Raw genomic sequence first — 15,263 nt, 5'->3', positions numbered from 1 at the left:
TTACTTTGATTTATGAAGGGCTGGGATGTAGACACAGCTCCATCCTTGCCCACCTCCCACCCTCACCCCTCTGCAGTCCTGCTGACCCGCTGCCTCTCTTCCCTTTTCTTCCCTTGGCTCAGTCCTCTTTTCCTCTTCTTCCCAAGTTTAGTGTTTTATTAGCTGCCTTTAAGTGGACATAAGTCCTCGCGACAATCGCATGATGCGGAGGACAAATTCCCCGTCCTGCCTTGTTTAATCGTGCCTGGATAATGGATGTATAATTGACTCATTTGAATGCTTTTGCCTACAGGAGTGCAGAGCATTAAATGTTTGATTGCCTTAATTTCCAAACAGATCATTATCCCCTTCTTACCCGCTCTTAATAAACACTTTATGAGGATTTTTTTTGTAAAGGAAAAAAATCTCCACTCCTCGTACTTCTCTGAAGTGATAAACTCTAATTAAGTCTAATATTTAAAAATATGGTAATGGTGACTTGTTTGAATAAGTGGCCTGCATTTCCATAATTTCATTATTACGTAAAACACGCTAATTATTTGAAGTGTGCTTATTACTAAAAGAGAAATCTCCTTCTAATAAAGATGAAATTGGCTTTTTTCCCTGTATTGCGTTGCACGCCTCTCCCCTTCTCTCCTGGACGGTGAGTGGCCACAGCCAGGAGCGGGGTGATGGCAGCATTCGCTTTGTTTGCTCAGGGAAGGCTGCCAGCCAGGGATGCTGGATGTGCAGGAACAGGCACAGAGGCTGAAGGACAAGCTGAGGTCTCTGTACACCCTGGGTCACCCTTGGCCCCAGCATCACTGGTGCCCTTTGGGCTCATGGGCTCCAGGAGTTGTTGGGAATGTTGCAAGCTCAGTCCCTGCTGCCCACTGCCTCCAGCAGGAGTGCCCCAGCTGTCATGGTTTGCCCACATGGCATCACCTGTGCCAGGCTATTCAGCAGCCTGTGGGGCTGGAAGGTGTCTCAGCAGCTGAGTGTCTTGCAGTGCAGAGGCCCCCGCCACCCAGCTCTGCCCTGGGAGGGGGACAGCATGGTGGGTGCATGATGGGAAGAGTTGTTCCCATTGCAGAGGATGAAAGGAAGCATCCTGTCTCCCACAGGGTGACAGTGACCAGCCTGGGTGGCAGAAAGAAAGTGCCCAAGGCAGCAGGTTGATGGTCAAGACTGGTCCCCTTTTGCTGCTCTTCCTACTGACCTGGGAACTTCCAGAGATGGGCCCTACCTGCTCCAGTGTCCCTGCTGGGGTAAACTGGATCTGGAGGTCTTGCTGACCCCAGTGTGCAGGGAGTGGGACAGGCATCGTGTCCTCAGGGACAGACACAGGTTGAGGGAGGATGAGTATGAATTGTGTCCAGCCCCTCTTCAGAGCCTGTGCGGGTGCTCTGTGGTGGGGCAGGCAGGGAGGCACTGGGATGAAGTCAATATAAAACTAATTTTCTTTTCTTCATGAAGAAATGAGGTGTGTGGCAGTAACGTAATTGCAGATAATGAGGTAAGTTATTCTTAATATTCTGCACGTCGCTGTCAGCTCCACCTAATATACCTGCCGGCTGTGCGGGACACACACAGCCCCTTGCCCCATGCACAGCATTATGAGGCCATTAATTTGGGAGCAGCTTGGCAGGACCATCCCTGGCATCCCTGTGGATCCCTGGGAGCACTTGGTTCTGACATGTCCTTGTCACCACTGTGGCAGGCATCCTGGTCCCCACCTTGCCCAGCATGTCATGGTGGGGATGGATTCAGATCAGACACAAACTGCCTCCAGCTCCAGTGTGGACACGGTGAGTGACACAAGAGCCTGGCTCTGTGTGCTGGGAAAATGCTGTCACTCCCTGCCCTGACAGTGACATTCCTGCTCACAGGGAGCAGCACAGCCCACTGTGGGGACACAGCACCCAGTGCTCCCATTCATGATTGCTGGGGACGCCAGCAGCAGTGCCAGACTTCGTGAGATCTCTGAGGTCCATACAGCTGCCGCCGCTCACAGGGCCACCTGCTGTCACCCAGGGGTGGCGGTGGGGACGCTGCGGGCGGCCCTGGCCGGGCGGGCCTGTTTCCGCTTTGCAGGGAGCTGTTATACAAAGGCAGCGGTGATATTATTCATTAACAGTAATCTGCCATTAGAACATTGACAAATGGCCCCTCGGCGCCTGAGCATCAGTTCTGGTACAGCCCATAAAGCATGGGGACAGTTTAAATATGGACCTGCTCAGCTCGGGCCGGGGGTGATCCGTCTTCCCGGCCATAGCACAGGTGCAGTGGGGTTGCCTCCAAATGAGCACGTCTGGGGGGGCCCTGCAGTCCCTGACCACCCACAGCCCAGCGGGGCAGCTGCTGCATGGAAAAGCTCCCTCCGTGCTCCGGAAGCGTCTCGGCCCAGTGCACGGCGGTTGCAGCAGCGCTCAGCCCCCTGAGCCCCCGTGGTGGAGGTGTCTGTGTGGTTTGATCCTGTGGGAGAGGTGGGAGAATGCTGGCAGGGCAGCACACATAGCCCCTACTCTTCTCCCCAGTGCTTGGGCTGGATGTGGAGGTGATGCTCTCCTGGAGTGAGCATTGCTGCTCCTGGCAGCCCGATCCAGCAGCACAGACTGCTGCTGATGGAATCCTTGAGCTCATGCTGGGTTCACAGCGGTGCTGCCGTGCAGTGGCTGGTGGGAGGGTACACGCCAGGCAGTCAGCCCAGTGCCATGGGCTGGGGGCTTTCTGCCTCCATCTCAGCAGAGGAGTGCAATGGAATGTCTGTGCACTCCAATGACAAGGCAGCCAATGATGCTGAACGGCCACAAACTCCAGCCTAAACTTAGGAGAGCATCCTGCTGTCCCATGCATGTGCATGTGTCGCTGTCCTTGGCTGTCACTGCAGTGAGAGCTTGGCAGGACATGGAGAGGGCTGAAATGAGGGTGTCAGGCCAGTGTGGTGTCACAATGGATAATGCTGAACCACAGGGGCAGGAGGGTTAAAACTTGGTGGGCTAAGCCAGCCAGGGTGAGTGGAGGCTGGGGTGTCACATTACCCCACACTGCACTGGCAACTGGAGTTGGAGAGTCCCAGAGGTATCCAGCCCCAGAACCCAGCACCTCAGGGCAAGCTCAACCCCAGCCATCCTGGGCCACTGCACGGGGACATGGGGTGAAGCTCGGAAGCAACACAGCAAGGTGAGGGGCACGGAGGCAGGGCTGGGCCACTGCTCTGTTTGCATGATAACCCCAGGCTCACCCCTTTCACACACACCGCACAACACCCCTAAATCAATTGCATCTTATTATTACAATATCAATATACAATATTCCTACAATAACACCATTGATTTTCTACTCAGAGGCTGCACCTAAGTCTGTTTTAAAGAGGAGGGAGTTAATAGTGCCCTCATTAAAAATCTATAGATTACCCCCCACCCCAAAAAAAAGAAAAAGCAGTTTATATTCATTAGGGCTATTGAATATAAAGTAATATGTTTGTGTAGGACATTGGAGTAATGTGATAATCCGTCCGCATATCAGGGAGAAATCCACTTAGCAACCCTGTCAGCTTGACAAGAAAAATGTGCCCATAAAGTCGGGAATACATTGAGGGAGTGAGCGGGAGGAGAGCGGGGGCGCGCGTGCACGTGTGCGCCTGTGCAGAGCCATGCTGGCCATCAGCGTGGGACCACCTTCACCCCGTCACCCTGCGCAGCCCTGGGACACAGCTGGGCACCCCTCAGCCCCTGGAGGTTCTGGGGCGGGGACACGCCAAGTGTGCCAGGATGGGGATCAAGCTGGGGGGCTCCGCAACCTGCCAGCCTCCCCAGCCCCAGGCAGGGGCACCAGACGGGACAGGTTGGTGGGTGCCAGCCTGGGTGCCAGGGCAGCACTGCCACAGCTTCGTGCCCCCCAGGGAGAGCCGGGCTGGGTGGGGGCTGCAGCATGGGCAGGGCTGCCTGTGCCCTCCTGCCAGCCTCGGACTCTGCTTGTCCCCTGCCCCGTGGTCACCTCTGCGATGGATTAAGCACTGAAAAGCAGCAGAGCAATCCCAGTCGCACTCTCTTAGGCTGTCAATTGCCATTTTTGTAATAGAAATTCCTTTCACAAGGTAACGACGGCCAGATTTAGAGGATTTCATATTGTTAATAATTCCCCAAACAGCCATCTGACTGTGTTGTTTTAAAAGCCGCTTAGTTTTTTGCTTTGGAGTTTATGAAAATCTCCCACTCTAATATCCCGAGAGCCAGCCTATAATTGTGTTATTAAATCAATCGGAGCGGATTACATTGTAAAATCAATAGATGGCTGTAATTGCATATTAGAAAGTTGTTCTGCTGTTGTTGATTTTTTTTTACATGGATAATTATAATAAGCGTGTTTACCTTAGCGCTGATTTGGAATGAGTCTCACTAAATGATGTATGACGAGCTCGGCACACTCGCTGCCAGGGGCCGTGGCATCCTTTGGGACAGCAAGGACAGCACTGGCAGCATGGGCATGTGGGTGGCATTGACCCAATAGGGTCCCACCAGTTTTGCAGGGTCCAGCTCAGAGTTCAAGGTGTCTCCCAGTGCTGGCACCTGACAACACAGCACACTAGGGTTTTGGGGAGACAAATGATGGGGTGCAGGAAGCAGACAGCAGTCACAGACAGACAGCGGTCACAGGTCTCTGTGCAGTTCCCCCTCAGCAGTATGGAGCAATAATCAAGCCCCAGTGCCCACTCCAGCTCAGGGCAAGGCTGCAGGCTGTGAAGTTGGCAGTGGGACATCTGGGGCTGTGCTTTCACATCCAAACTGCTCCCTTGCCTCCCACCTGCCAGAGCTGCAGCATTGGCTTTGCTGTTACTTTTTGGGGGTACCAGGCCAGGGCTGGCTGGGTGGGGGTACTTTGATCACAGACAGTTGCACTCTTCTTACCTGTTTCCCCAGCTTTCAAGCCACTGTTACCCTGTTAGATCCCACTGGCAGCTGGTTCCAAGGGTTGAGGCTTTTCCAAGGGGCTCAGTTGTCTGGGGGACAACTGAGATGGAGCAGGTGATCCTAAGGACAGTGAGGGGATCGCTTGAGTGGGAACAAGTGACAGCAGCAGGAGCTGGCATTGTGGCTTGGCTGGGCAGAACACCTGTCACCTCCAGGGGCCTTATGCAGCCATCAGTGTCACCTTGGGCAGCAGAGAGGACAAAGGCACAGAGAGATGGGCTCACCTCTGCTCCCATGCCAGCCAGTGGGCTGGGGACCCCCCTCCTTTGTTGGCCTGTCCTCATGCCCAGCTGCTGTTCCCTGTCTGGCACACAAGTGACAGGAAGGGATGCCACAAGAGGGTCTCGGGAGACACTCCAGAGGCACGTGGCACTGATGGGGAAGTTACCTCTTTCACTGCTAACCATCAGCCAGGAGGGTCCCTGGCAGCTCCTGGCAGCCCCTCGGGGAGCTGCACACGGGGAAAGTCCTGAACCTCGCACAGACGCTGGGGGACAGGCAATGGCTTTGCCAGGGGGTCACTGGGCACAGCGGGGCTGGGCAGTGCTGCTGGTGTGGCAGGGAGCATCCAGGAGGCCGGGCAGCCCCATCCCTGCAGGCAGATGCCTGGCAGCAGGACAGCGCTGCCCGGCTGCGGGGGGCCCTCAATCCGGCACGCGGCACTGTCAGCAGGCAGCCTGCTGTCTCCTAGACAGTGAAATATGGCCACAATTAGCCCGGATACAGTTCAATTATGATAAACAGCGTTTGCACCCTTTAAGCTGTGATTAAAAGGCCTCCTCCCGTTGATAGAGAGACCTAATTTCACATTATTATCGCTGTAGCTTGATTATAAAGCACTCCCTGGATTTACAGTTGGGAGATGGATGTGGAGGCTTCTTTATCATTTACACATCAGTAATGATGCAGCCTTCCCTCCACCACAACATCCATCCAGCAGCAGCAGGGAGAGGGGGGCCTCGCCTGTACCCCCCTCCCGGGGCACCCTCTCCCCGTGTCAGCCAGGCCCCGCTGCCACACGCAAGTGGGCAAAGTCACCCTTACGGTAACAGCTTGATAAATGGGCGGGCGGTAATGAAATGGAGACATCAAGGCGTGGGGCGAGGAAGAAAGAGTGGTAATCGGAACGAGTGGAGCTGTCCCGAAACGGAGGGGAGCGGGAAGAAGGATCGCCTCTGCGCCGTGTGCTGTCAAGGGAGAAATTACACATTTACTCTTGCTTTTTCTTAAGGAGACGGCCCTCATAGATCAAAACATGGATTTACAAGCCAATTTTCAACATGAAATATAGACACTAGGAATCAATTTAAGCCCAGCTTCTATTTTAGCAAACGGTGCCTGAGTTTAGTCCCAGGTAAATAACACCAGAGCCTTCCCCTTTCCCATCTTGCTGCTCTGCCACGGCCCAGCACCAGGAGTGGCTGTGGCTTGCCATCCCAACCACCTGCCACTTGTCAAACTCTGGTCGGTGAGCACAGGGAGGCGCCGCAGGCTGGCTCTGGTGGGGACTTGGATGACCCCAACCTTCAGGTCCAGAGCATGGATCCATCTCAGCGCAGCACTGGGTCATACTGGGATGCAGGTGACCAGTGCTGGGACTGGGAACTCTGCAATCACACCACATCACTGCAAGGTCCTTGGGACAGAGTACCCGGACTGGTGAGAACACAGGCATGGCATGGGATTCAGAACTTGCTCCAGCAACTCTTGTTTGGATCGTGCCTCTAACCCAGTATCTCTGTGCTTTCTCCTTAGACGACTGCAAGAACATTGCCAACATCATGAAGACACTGGCCCATAGAGGCTTCATCTTCAAGCAGACCTCCAAACCTTTTTGATCCCCGAGGCAAGCCAGGCAAGGGCTGCATGCGCCCGGTGCCGGCGAGGCGGGGAGGACGGGCTCCAGCATTAAAAAAAACCCGGCAACCGAGGCCAGAGGAACCGACACAAAAAAAATCTCAATTTCAGCTGTTAACTCCAGTAGAGGTTGTATATATGGGAAGGCAATTCTGTGTAGACCTGATGTGACTCCCTCTCTGGGCTGCTCCGGACATTATGCCATGCTAGCGGACAGCCGCATAGGGCGCTTGCACCACATTTTAGACTTGTAGTTCGTTCTTTTTCTTTGGCTCCTGATTTCCGTCCCTCCCTCCATATCCCACCCCGTCCTCCCTCTCCCACCCCGTAGCCAGAGCATCCCCCATCTCCACCCTGGCATGGGCCATACCCACCTTCCCTTCTTCTTTCTCTTCTCTGGTTTTATGTTTTCAGGCCTCGACAGCTGCTGCAGCGATGCCGGCGTGTGCCTGCACTCGGGCAGCGCTCACGGAGGCTCAGTGTGTCGAGACGGCCCCTCGCCCTCCCCGCCAGCTCCCCCCGCCTCTCCCCTGAGCGCCTTTTCCCCTTTTTGAGTCAACACTAACCCCTCTCTGACTCCTGTATGTGACAAACGCGATCCGTCTCTTTATGTTCAAGGTGAAGTGCCTGTATTCTCCGCTGCAGAGCCCCTGGCAGTCCCACCGTGGGCTGCAGGGTCCCGGAGGGCTCCCTTCAGTGAGGCAGGGGCCCAGCGGACAGGCGGGCGGCAGGAGGGAGGTGACAGTGTCCGCATGGAGCCCCGTCCCGTCCCCGTTCCGTCTGCTCGTGCCTCTTGCGGGGCTGGGTGGGATGCCCAGCCCTGCCTCGTCCCTGCCGATCAATTCCAGCTCCATGGGGGACAGGCCCGCCACAGCACCGTGTCCGTGTCCGGTGGTGGACGTGCCAGCGCGCGCTGGCCCCCGGCCCACAGGTACCTGAGCAGGGGAGCTGCAAATTGCCCCAGGCCCCTGAGCGTGCTCCCCACCAACCTCCCTCGGTTCCGAGCTGAGGCTCAGCCCCCCACGTGCTGTGCCCCTCACAGGTCCCCGCGGACGCTCAGCAGCAGCTGGCTTGTTGCCTGAGAGAGTTGCCGAGCACATCCCCTCCGGCTGGGTGGGCTCCCGGCTGGCCAGGGCGGTTGGGGGGAGCCGTGGGGCGGGCTGAGGGCGCACGTCCTCTCAGTGTCACCCAGCCCCAGGGCCCTGCTGAATGGAGCCCTCGTCCGGGCACTGACCTGCAGGGAGGCTGCAGCCCCAGGCCCGTGCATGCATGGCCTGGAGCGAAGCCGGTGACGGCAGCCAGAAGGGCAATACAGGCACTGAACTTGGCGGTACATGACTGCATGGTGTGTGGTGTTCCAGTTAAACCAACCGATAATGCAACCCCAGCATTTTCATTGTCTAGTTATTCCAATCCTTGCTGTAAATGTGCCACATGAATAAAGTTTGGGGGTAAAGGAGCCCGGGCTGTGCCCATGCATGTGCAAGTGTGTATGGGGGGCAGAGGGAGGGGAGTGCCACCTGGATAGGTGGGAGTAGGATGCTCCCTGAGGTATGGCACAGCCACGCTCCCCATAAAAGGGTTTTGGCTGTGAAAGGGCGGTCAAGGTTCCCTGCTGCTGGGAGCACTGCCCCACTCTCCAGTATGGGCACTGTGTGGGCACCTGCCCCAAGGCAGCAATGCCCTGAGGATCCCACCAGCCCATCACAGTTGGGCCTTATGCAGGGATGCACCCCACGCAGTTTTCTGCCCAGTGCAGCGTGACAGCCACCACTACATCCCACTGGCACCTGTCACCCTAACCTGTAGCCTGGCACATCGTACCCACACAGCTGCCACTGCATTTGGAGCATCTTGGCTACAGAATGGAGCCAGCGTGGCTCTGCTGGGCCCTGGGGCACCTGCTCTGCCCCACGAGTGTAATGCTGTGGGGTGCAGGAACTGCATCCAGGTGCCCAAGGGACCTGCCCTGTGCCTGAGTGCCACTGGATGACAGGGGTGCAAGTATCCAGCTAGCACCGAGTGGGCAACTCCCAGAGGGGAGTCCAGCCCATTTGCTCCATGCAAAGGTCACAGGGGTTTTACCAGTTCCATCTGTGCAGCCCCTGATCAGCTTTATTGACCCTTTTTCGATGGGAGTCGTCTAATTAGTTTTTTATGAAAACTAAGAACTTGGCCTTTGCCCTCTACTCCTGCAGGCGAGAATGTGACTCAGAGGACATTGTCACGGTGGATCGATGATGGCAAGTCACACTTGGAAAGCAGGTGTAGGGAACACAGGGTGGGCAGATGGGCATCAGCCCAGAGCAGGGCACACAGCCAGGGCCACCAGTGCCCACAGTGGCAGCACATAAACCCAGGCTCCCACTGCAATGCCTCAGCCCCTCCAAGGCCCTGCAAAACGATTGCAGGAACCAGACAGAAGCCTTGGGTGGGGCAGCAAGAGGTGGAACTCTGCTGACAATGAGCTGGGGACGAGTGTTTCCAGCAGGGGCAGCCCCTTACGCAGGCAGGGCACCACTTGCAGGTGTCGGGCACAGAAGAGTTACTGGAGGAGAGCAGCTACACAAGGGCTGGGCACGAGGGAGCTCCAGCCTGGTGTAGGCAGCACAGGAGCAGCCTGGCTCAGGACATGGTAGCCTCAAAGGCAGCAGGGGCTGCAGCAACTGCAGCTGTCACCTGGTGACTGAGGCAGATGGGCTCAGGGACAGCCAGCAGCTGCCAACAGGGTCAGTGGCACCCAGCCTGCCTGGGACGGGGGTGAGACAGCTCCATGCACCAGAGCTAGTGGCCGCAGAGCAGCCATGGGTGGCCTGGGGCAGAGCTTTGCACATCCCTGGGGCAGCTCTCCAGCACCTGCTGCAAGTGCCTGGAGGTCAGATGGGGTCAGGGCTATGGCACTGGGCAGGTGATAGCTCCCACTTTTCTCTGGAGCACTGCAGTGTTTGCCCCAGCAAGGCCCCTGTCCTGTCCCATGGCTGGAAGCAGCCAGCTGTCCTAGGGGCTCCAGGACAGCCAGCACTGCCCCTACACCTCCTCATCCTCACCCTGCACAGAGTGCTCACGGCTTCTTCACCCTCTTGATGGAGAAGGAGCTGGAGGCCAACTCCCTTAACTTCCTCTGCTCCAAAAGGTAGACAGGAAAGAAAAAAAAACCAGGAACAGCAGGTGGGAGCACTTGGGTTATGGCAAACACATCCACCCATCTCAGAGCTAGCCCCAGGGCTTGAGCATCACTCCAGGCAGTGCCAAATGGACTACACTGCCTGGCTGAAGGCAGAGCCAGGTCTTTGCATGACAGGAGGGACAGAGCTAATCCTGCAGTGACAAGACGGTGGGATGGCACCCTCACAGGGGATGTTACCTCCTTGACATAAACAGGGCTTTAGGATGGTCAGGAGGAAGGGGCTGAGCTCTGCAAGAACTGGGTGGCCCCAGGAGCCCTGACCAAGCAAGCCAGCATGCACCAAGTCCCAAGGAGCAGGACACTGCATCTGAGTGAGACTGTGCCAGGTGCCACACGGACCCTCTGCCCTCAGCCATGGCAGGGTCAGCACCCAGAGCTGGGTGCCCCAGGCACGGCACAGCTCCCAGGTACCCGTGTGCTGGCTGCTGCAGGGACACGAGGTGCCAGAGCCCCGGGTCCCCACGGCACAAGGCACGGCAGGCAGCGGCACAGGGACTGCAGTCTGTGCCTGCTGTGCCCAGCCCCGCAGCCCTCCCCTGCTCCCAAGGGCTGCAGAGCCACTGCCCCGGCCCACAGGCGGCAGCAGGGACCCGGAAGGAGCCAGGCCTGCCCATCCCTGCTCCTGTGTGCTCCCGGCGGCAGAGCGTCGTGGGAGGCCCCGCCGCCTCCCCTGGCGGGAAGCGGCCCCCAGTTCCCGCCGGGCAGACGGCAAACAGAGCATGGAATTTGCACGGCTGAAAGTTAAATACAACACACACACGGATTTCGTCAGAGGCCCTGGCACCGCTGCCTTCGTGGGATCCGATTAACGGGGAAATAAAAGGGCCAGAGAACCCACACAGCAGAGTGAGCAGATGCCCTATAAAAATCAAATACAGGGTAATCAAGGGGACCAAAAGGTACATTTAAAAAAACAAAAACCCACCCTGGAAACAAAGGAGTTGGGCTTTGTGGCTTTCCTGGGAGGGCTGCACAATTAATGGGGAAGAGCACATGTGTTTGATAATCTTTATATGGCAAAAGACCCATCTTTCAAATATGTCACAAATTCATATTAATCACCTTCCTATTGCCTTCCGTGGCACAGCTATTCCAGTTGCCTCGGGCAAAATTGGGAACTGTCTGGTTAAAAAAAATGTTTTACATTATAATTTACAAGAGCTTACAAGTCTAGTTTCTTTTAATGGAAAGAACGATTAAAAAAAAGAGAAGAATATATATACACCCTGGTATATATACACTATATATATTAAAATATATATATATAAAAGACAGATATTGTAACTCCATCTGGAAAGAGAGAATGTTTGATCTTAACAATGTAACTTCTAGCTTTCAAACAGGCTCAGAAAACAAGAAGTCAGCAGGAGTTCAGATAAAGGAAGCTTAAAAGTCAAATAATTCTGACTCTGAACCCGAGACTTCTTAGACTCAAGGTCCTTTCCTTTACCCATTAATGGGCTGACTTGTGAGCTCAGGAACAAAGTGCTGCAATGTGAGGATTTCTGAGAGTCACTCATTACAGATCACTGAGTGGAGTCTGAGTTGCGGAAATCAAAGGATCCAATCTGGAGTAACTGGCTGAACTTCTGCTTGGAACTAATTTGTTCCGAGTTCGGCTCACCTTTCACCTCCCAAAGGCCCCGAGTAAAGTCCCTACCGGGGTCAGCCTCAAACAGCACCGGGGGGATCCCAGCTCAGCTTTAATGGTCAGCAATGGGCACTGCAGTCCCTGGGAGAGTGTGGACAGGTACCAGGGTAGGAGAAAAGTGGTGGACACAGCAGGGCAGGACAGCACCAGGCTTCCCACTGCCCCACGGGCTCTGAGACAGATGCCTCTCCCAGCCTGGCTAACACACCCTGCTGACATGTCCCCATCCCCACTGCTGGCCAAGCGGGGTGGTGGCAGACAGCTGCTGACAAAAGCAGTATCTCAAAAGACCCTGGTGTGCCTTTGCCCATTCATTCCAATTCCTGGAAAGGAATCCAGACATGCCAGGCAGCGCTCAGGAGTCAGGACTCCTAGTCCTATTCCTGGCTTTGCCACTCACTCCCTCCAACATCTGGAGCAAGATACTTCTCTCCAGGGAAACAAATCTGGCTTCAGGAGAGCAGCTGGTTTGGAAGCTGAACTAATCCATGCTTAATCCAACATGTAGAGTGCCATGGACAGGCAGTGCTAGACAGCACAAAGGGATTCTCCAACTCAGAGGAATCTGAAGGAGGGAGATTAAATGATTCCCCCAAAGGCCCTGGCAGCTGTGGCAAAGCACACGCTTGAACTCGGGAGCTCAAGGCTGACGTGGCACGGTTAAACCACTGCAGCAGGACAAGGGCAGGTGTCATGGCCAAGCACCCACGGCTGCAGGAGGCGAGGGAAGGAATGGCCATCAAAAAGCACCGCTGTGCTTCCACAGGCTGCTTTCCTCAGCACCGTCACCTAGCCCTGCTGTCCCCACCACGGCCTGGGACACCTTGGGGCCATTGCTGTGCAGGGTGGGGACACATGCATGCACCCACCAGCCATCCCCCTTCTCTGTGCTGACCAAGCCCAACAATCTTCCGGAGGCAAATTTCAGCCATGATGCTGGACAAGAGGCACTGGAGCTGCATCTTCCAGCTCTGGGCAGGGCAGGGAGGATCACCAGGACATGACCTCTACCCAGCCTATCTTGGGAAAAGCTGGCTGTGGGCTGCAGGGTGTTGATCTCTCTCTCCCACCACCACGTGGCCCAACAAATGTAGAAAGGTTCAGGGCAAGCACACTGCCAGGCCCTGCCTGACTTTCCAAACATATCTGAACCAGGCAGAACATGGTACAGCAGCCCCATTCTCTTCCTCTCCAAAATACCCCTCCAGCTGGGATGTAATTTCCCCCCCCTCAAAAGGTAGCAAAAAATGGTCACAGTGTGAATGTGCTTGACCTTTTGTCTTGGACTAATCTAATTGTGTCGTCTTTGTGTAATCAGCCGGTAAAGGTCAGTGCTGTATTTAACATGGGGGCCCTTTAGGTACTGAATTTGCCTTGCAGTGAATTAACTTGATTATATTTCTTTCAAATATGTCAGAGACCAGGTCAGTTTAACCCTCTCTGTGCTGCCTGGGCCCATGCCTTTGTTTCCAATTCCAGGAGGTGGCACCGAGGAACAATGTGGTCAGAAACACACACATGGACTCCCTCCTCCTACAGGTATGGCCACCACCACCATCTCTCCCACCTTCCCAACAAGCCAGTTCTCAAGGGAGACCAACTGTACTGTAAATCAGCCCAAAAAGTTTGCAAACCAGGACACTCCAGACCGCAGGGAGGGAGGGGTGAGATTCCAGATTGAATGCAGTAGGGAAAAAAAATAATAATTCAAAAGACTCCTTTACAAACATGAACCTGTCTCAGTGGAACTCTTCCTTACGACTCAACATTGTCACAATCAAATAGGACATTACTCAAGTCCAGGTTAATGTGTCGCCTCTGCCGTTGACAGATAAGGTGTTCTCAATATCCTGCAATACATTATACATTTTAGAAAGTAAAGGTCTGTGCCGCTACCAGGGGCAGTGCGTCGGAGGCGTCGCGGATGCCACGGTGTGGAGATGGGCAGCTTTCATCAGGCAGTTCAGCTCAGCTGTGCCAGGGGACTGCACAGAGGGGAAAGCAGCCTCAGCTGATTCCCAGGCTTACCCTTGGCCCTGAGGCAGTGGTGAGGGGCTGGGCAACCTGCCCTCCTGGAGGCAGGGAGGAGAGGCCGGTGATTCACATCCTGCAGAGGTACATGCACAGGACAATGCCACAGGGCTTGCACTGGAAGAAGCCCTAGGCCAGGCTTTTCTTTCTTGGCACTGGAAGTAGGGTACAAAAACCCTCCTTTGCTCTTCAAACACCTCTGTCCTTCCCAGGCCTCCTGCTCCAGGCAGGGCTACTGCTTGACTCCAGAGTCTTGGGCAGGTCATGTCTCATCACCTGAAGACTGCTTTCCCCACCTGCTTCCCTCTGCTGAGCAACCCTTACAAGGCTGTGTCTAGAGGGAAAACACCTCAGGTTTGCAGCTGTACTGTTGCTGCCTTAGAACAAGCTCTCATCACCCAAAGCCTCACCGCTTTGGTCCACAGTGGCACCCACACCAAGCCATCTGCCTGCATGCAGGATGTAGAAAGCCCTGCTGACCCCACCTGTAGCACCAAGAACACTGTCCAGCACAGGAGACAAGCCCAGAGAGAGCACTGGGACTTGGGGGGGAACAGGCGTGTTCTGCTCCCTTGGACGCGCATGCCTGGAAGGAGAGCAGGGCAGCACCCCCAGCGCTTGTCAGGGCATCTGCGTCGGAGACCTGAGTGCGCCCTGTTCTGCCCCCCCGACCTTCCTTCTCACCGAGTTGGGGGTCAGTGGTGCTCCTACTACATCAATGATCTGGTCCTTGGTATCTCCCTTGCCCTCCTCGATGCCGAGCCCTGTCTGGCCATCTGGATGGGCACCTTCCACGCTGAGGGGGCCGATGCTCCCAGCTTTGGCCAGGGCCTCGTAGCGGTGCCGTAACATCTGCAGCTCGTACTCGCAGTTGGCAAAGGCTTGTTTCAGCTCGTACAGCAGCACCAGGTCGCTCCGCAGCTCGTTGAACATCTGTACAATCTCCTCTGTGGGCATAGGGTTAAGATCTAGGGAGAAAAACACCCCCGTTAAACACCCAGACCTACAACCTACAATGAAAAATCCCTATAAAGGTCTCGGCTGCTCTTTCATTCCCACAAAGACATGCCAGGAGCCTCGCTCCAATAACATGGATCAGTAGCAATTGGTATCCCTAAGGGCTACAACTCCTATTTCTCAGGCTGTCCTTTGGTTCTGACCAAGGATTAAGGGTGAACCTGCAAAGTCCAGGACTCAGCAAGTGAAGGATGATGGAAGACCAGATGGTTGAACCTTGCCACCCACCAGGTCACATGAAGGGAGCTGTGTCTTGCAGAGGGATTGGATCCACACTGCTGCAAAGGGCAGAAGAGCTCCTGCTGCTCCCTACACCTTCACCAACAACAGGTGGACAGGCTGAGTTCTCTTATTGCTCCTCGCAGGGCAGGTCCAAGGCAGAGAACTGCTCTGCTGCTGTGTTACAGACCTGTTTGTAGCAGCAACTGTCAGATCACCTCCCCACACCTTGCATTCTGCTGCACCCCACCATGCACACACACAGAGCCAGGAAGAGCTGCAAGTTCTGCAGAAGGAAAGGATGAAGCTCTGCATGTTTGCCCCAATACACAGCAGTGGCCCCTGTCTG

At 55.4% G+C, this 15,263-nt stretch overlaps 2 protein-coding genes across 4 annotated transcripts in view; one reads left to right on the top strand and one right to left on the bottom strand.

Moving 5' to 3' along the window:
- The window catches only part of ERI3 (ERI1 exoribonuclease family member 3), a 118,787-nt gene extending 110,519 nt beyond the window's left edge, over positions 1-8,268 (top strand). The window contains exons 7-8 of one of the 2 annotated variants that reach the window (XR_005956465.1): positions 6,708-7,740; positions 7,852-8,268. Coding sequence is in view for 1 of the 2 variants with exons in the window: in XM_041483546.1 (XP_041339480.1) it covers positions 6,708-6,790 (83 nt within the window). In the remaining variant the exon portion in view is untranslated. Of the gene's footprint in view, positions 1-6,707 lie in introns of both variants that reach the window. The other variant, XM_041483546.1, reaches the window with a different exon arrangement.
- Positions 8,269-11,158: 2,890 nt separating this feature from the next.
- Positions 11,159-15,263, bottom strand: part of DMAP1 (DNA methyltransferase 1 associated protein 1) — a 29,970-nt gene continuing 25,865 nt past the window's right edge. For both annotated transcript variants that reach the window (XM_041483545.1, XM_041483544.1), the window contains exon 10: positions 11,159-14,646. In XM_041483545.1, the coding sequence (XP_041339479.1) occupies positions 14,300-14,646 (347 nt within the window). In that variant the 3' untranslated portion in view covers positions 11,159-14,299. The remainder of the gene's footprint in view (positions 14,647-15,263) is intronic.

Source organism: Pyrgilauda ruficollis, unplaced genomic scaffold (assembly GCF_017590135.1).
Source record: "Pyrgilauda ruficollis isolate IOZ18807 unplaced genomic scaffold, ASM1759013v1 scaffold6, whole genome shotgun sequence".
Taxonomy (NCBI): Eukaryota; Metazoa; Chordata; class Aves; order Passeriformes; family Passeridae; genus Pyrgilauda; species Pyrgilauda ruficollis.
Note: the sequence above shows the minus strand (reverse complement) of the source record. Positions and strands in the feature narration are given on the sequence as shown.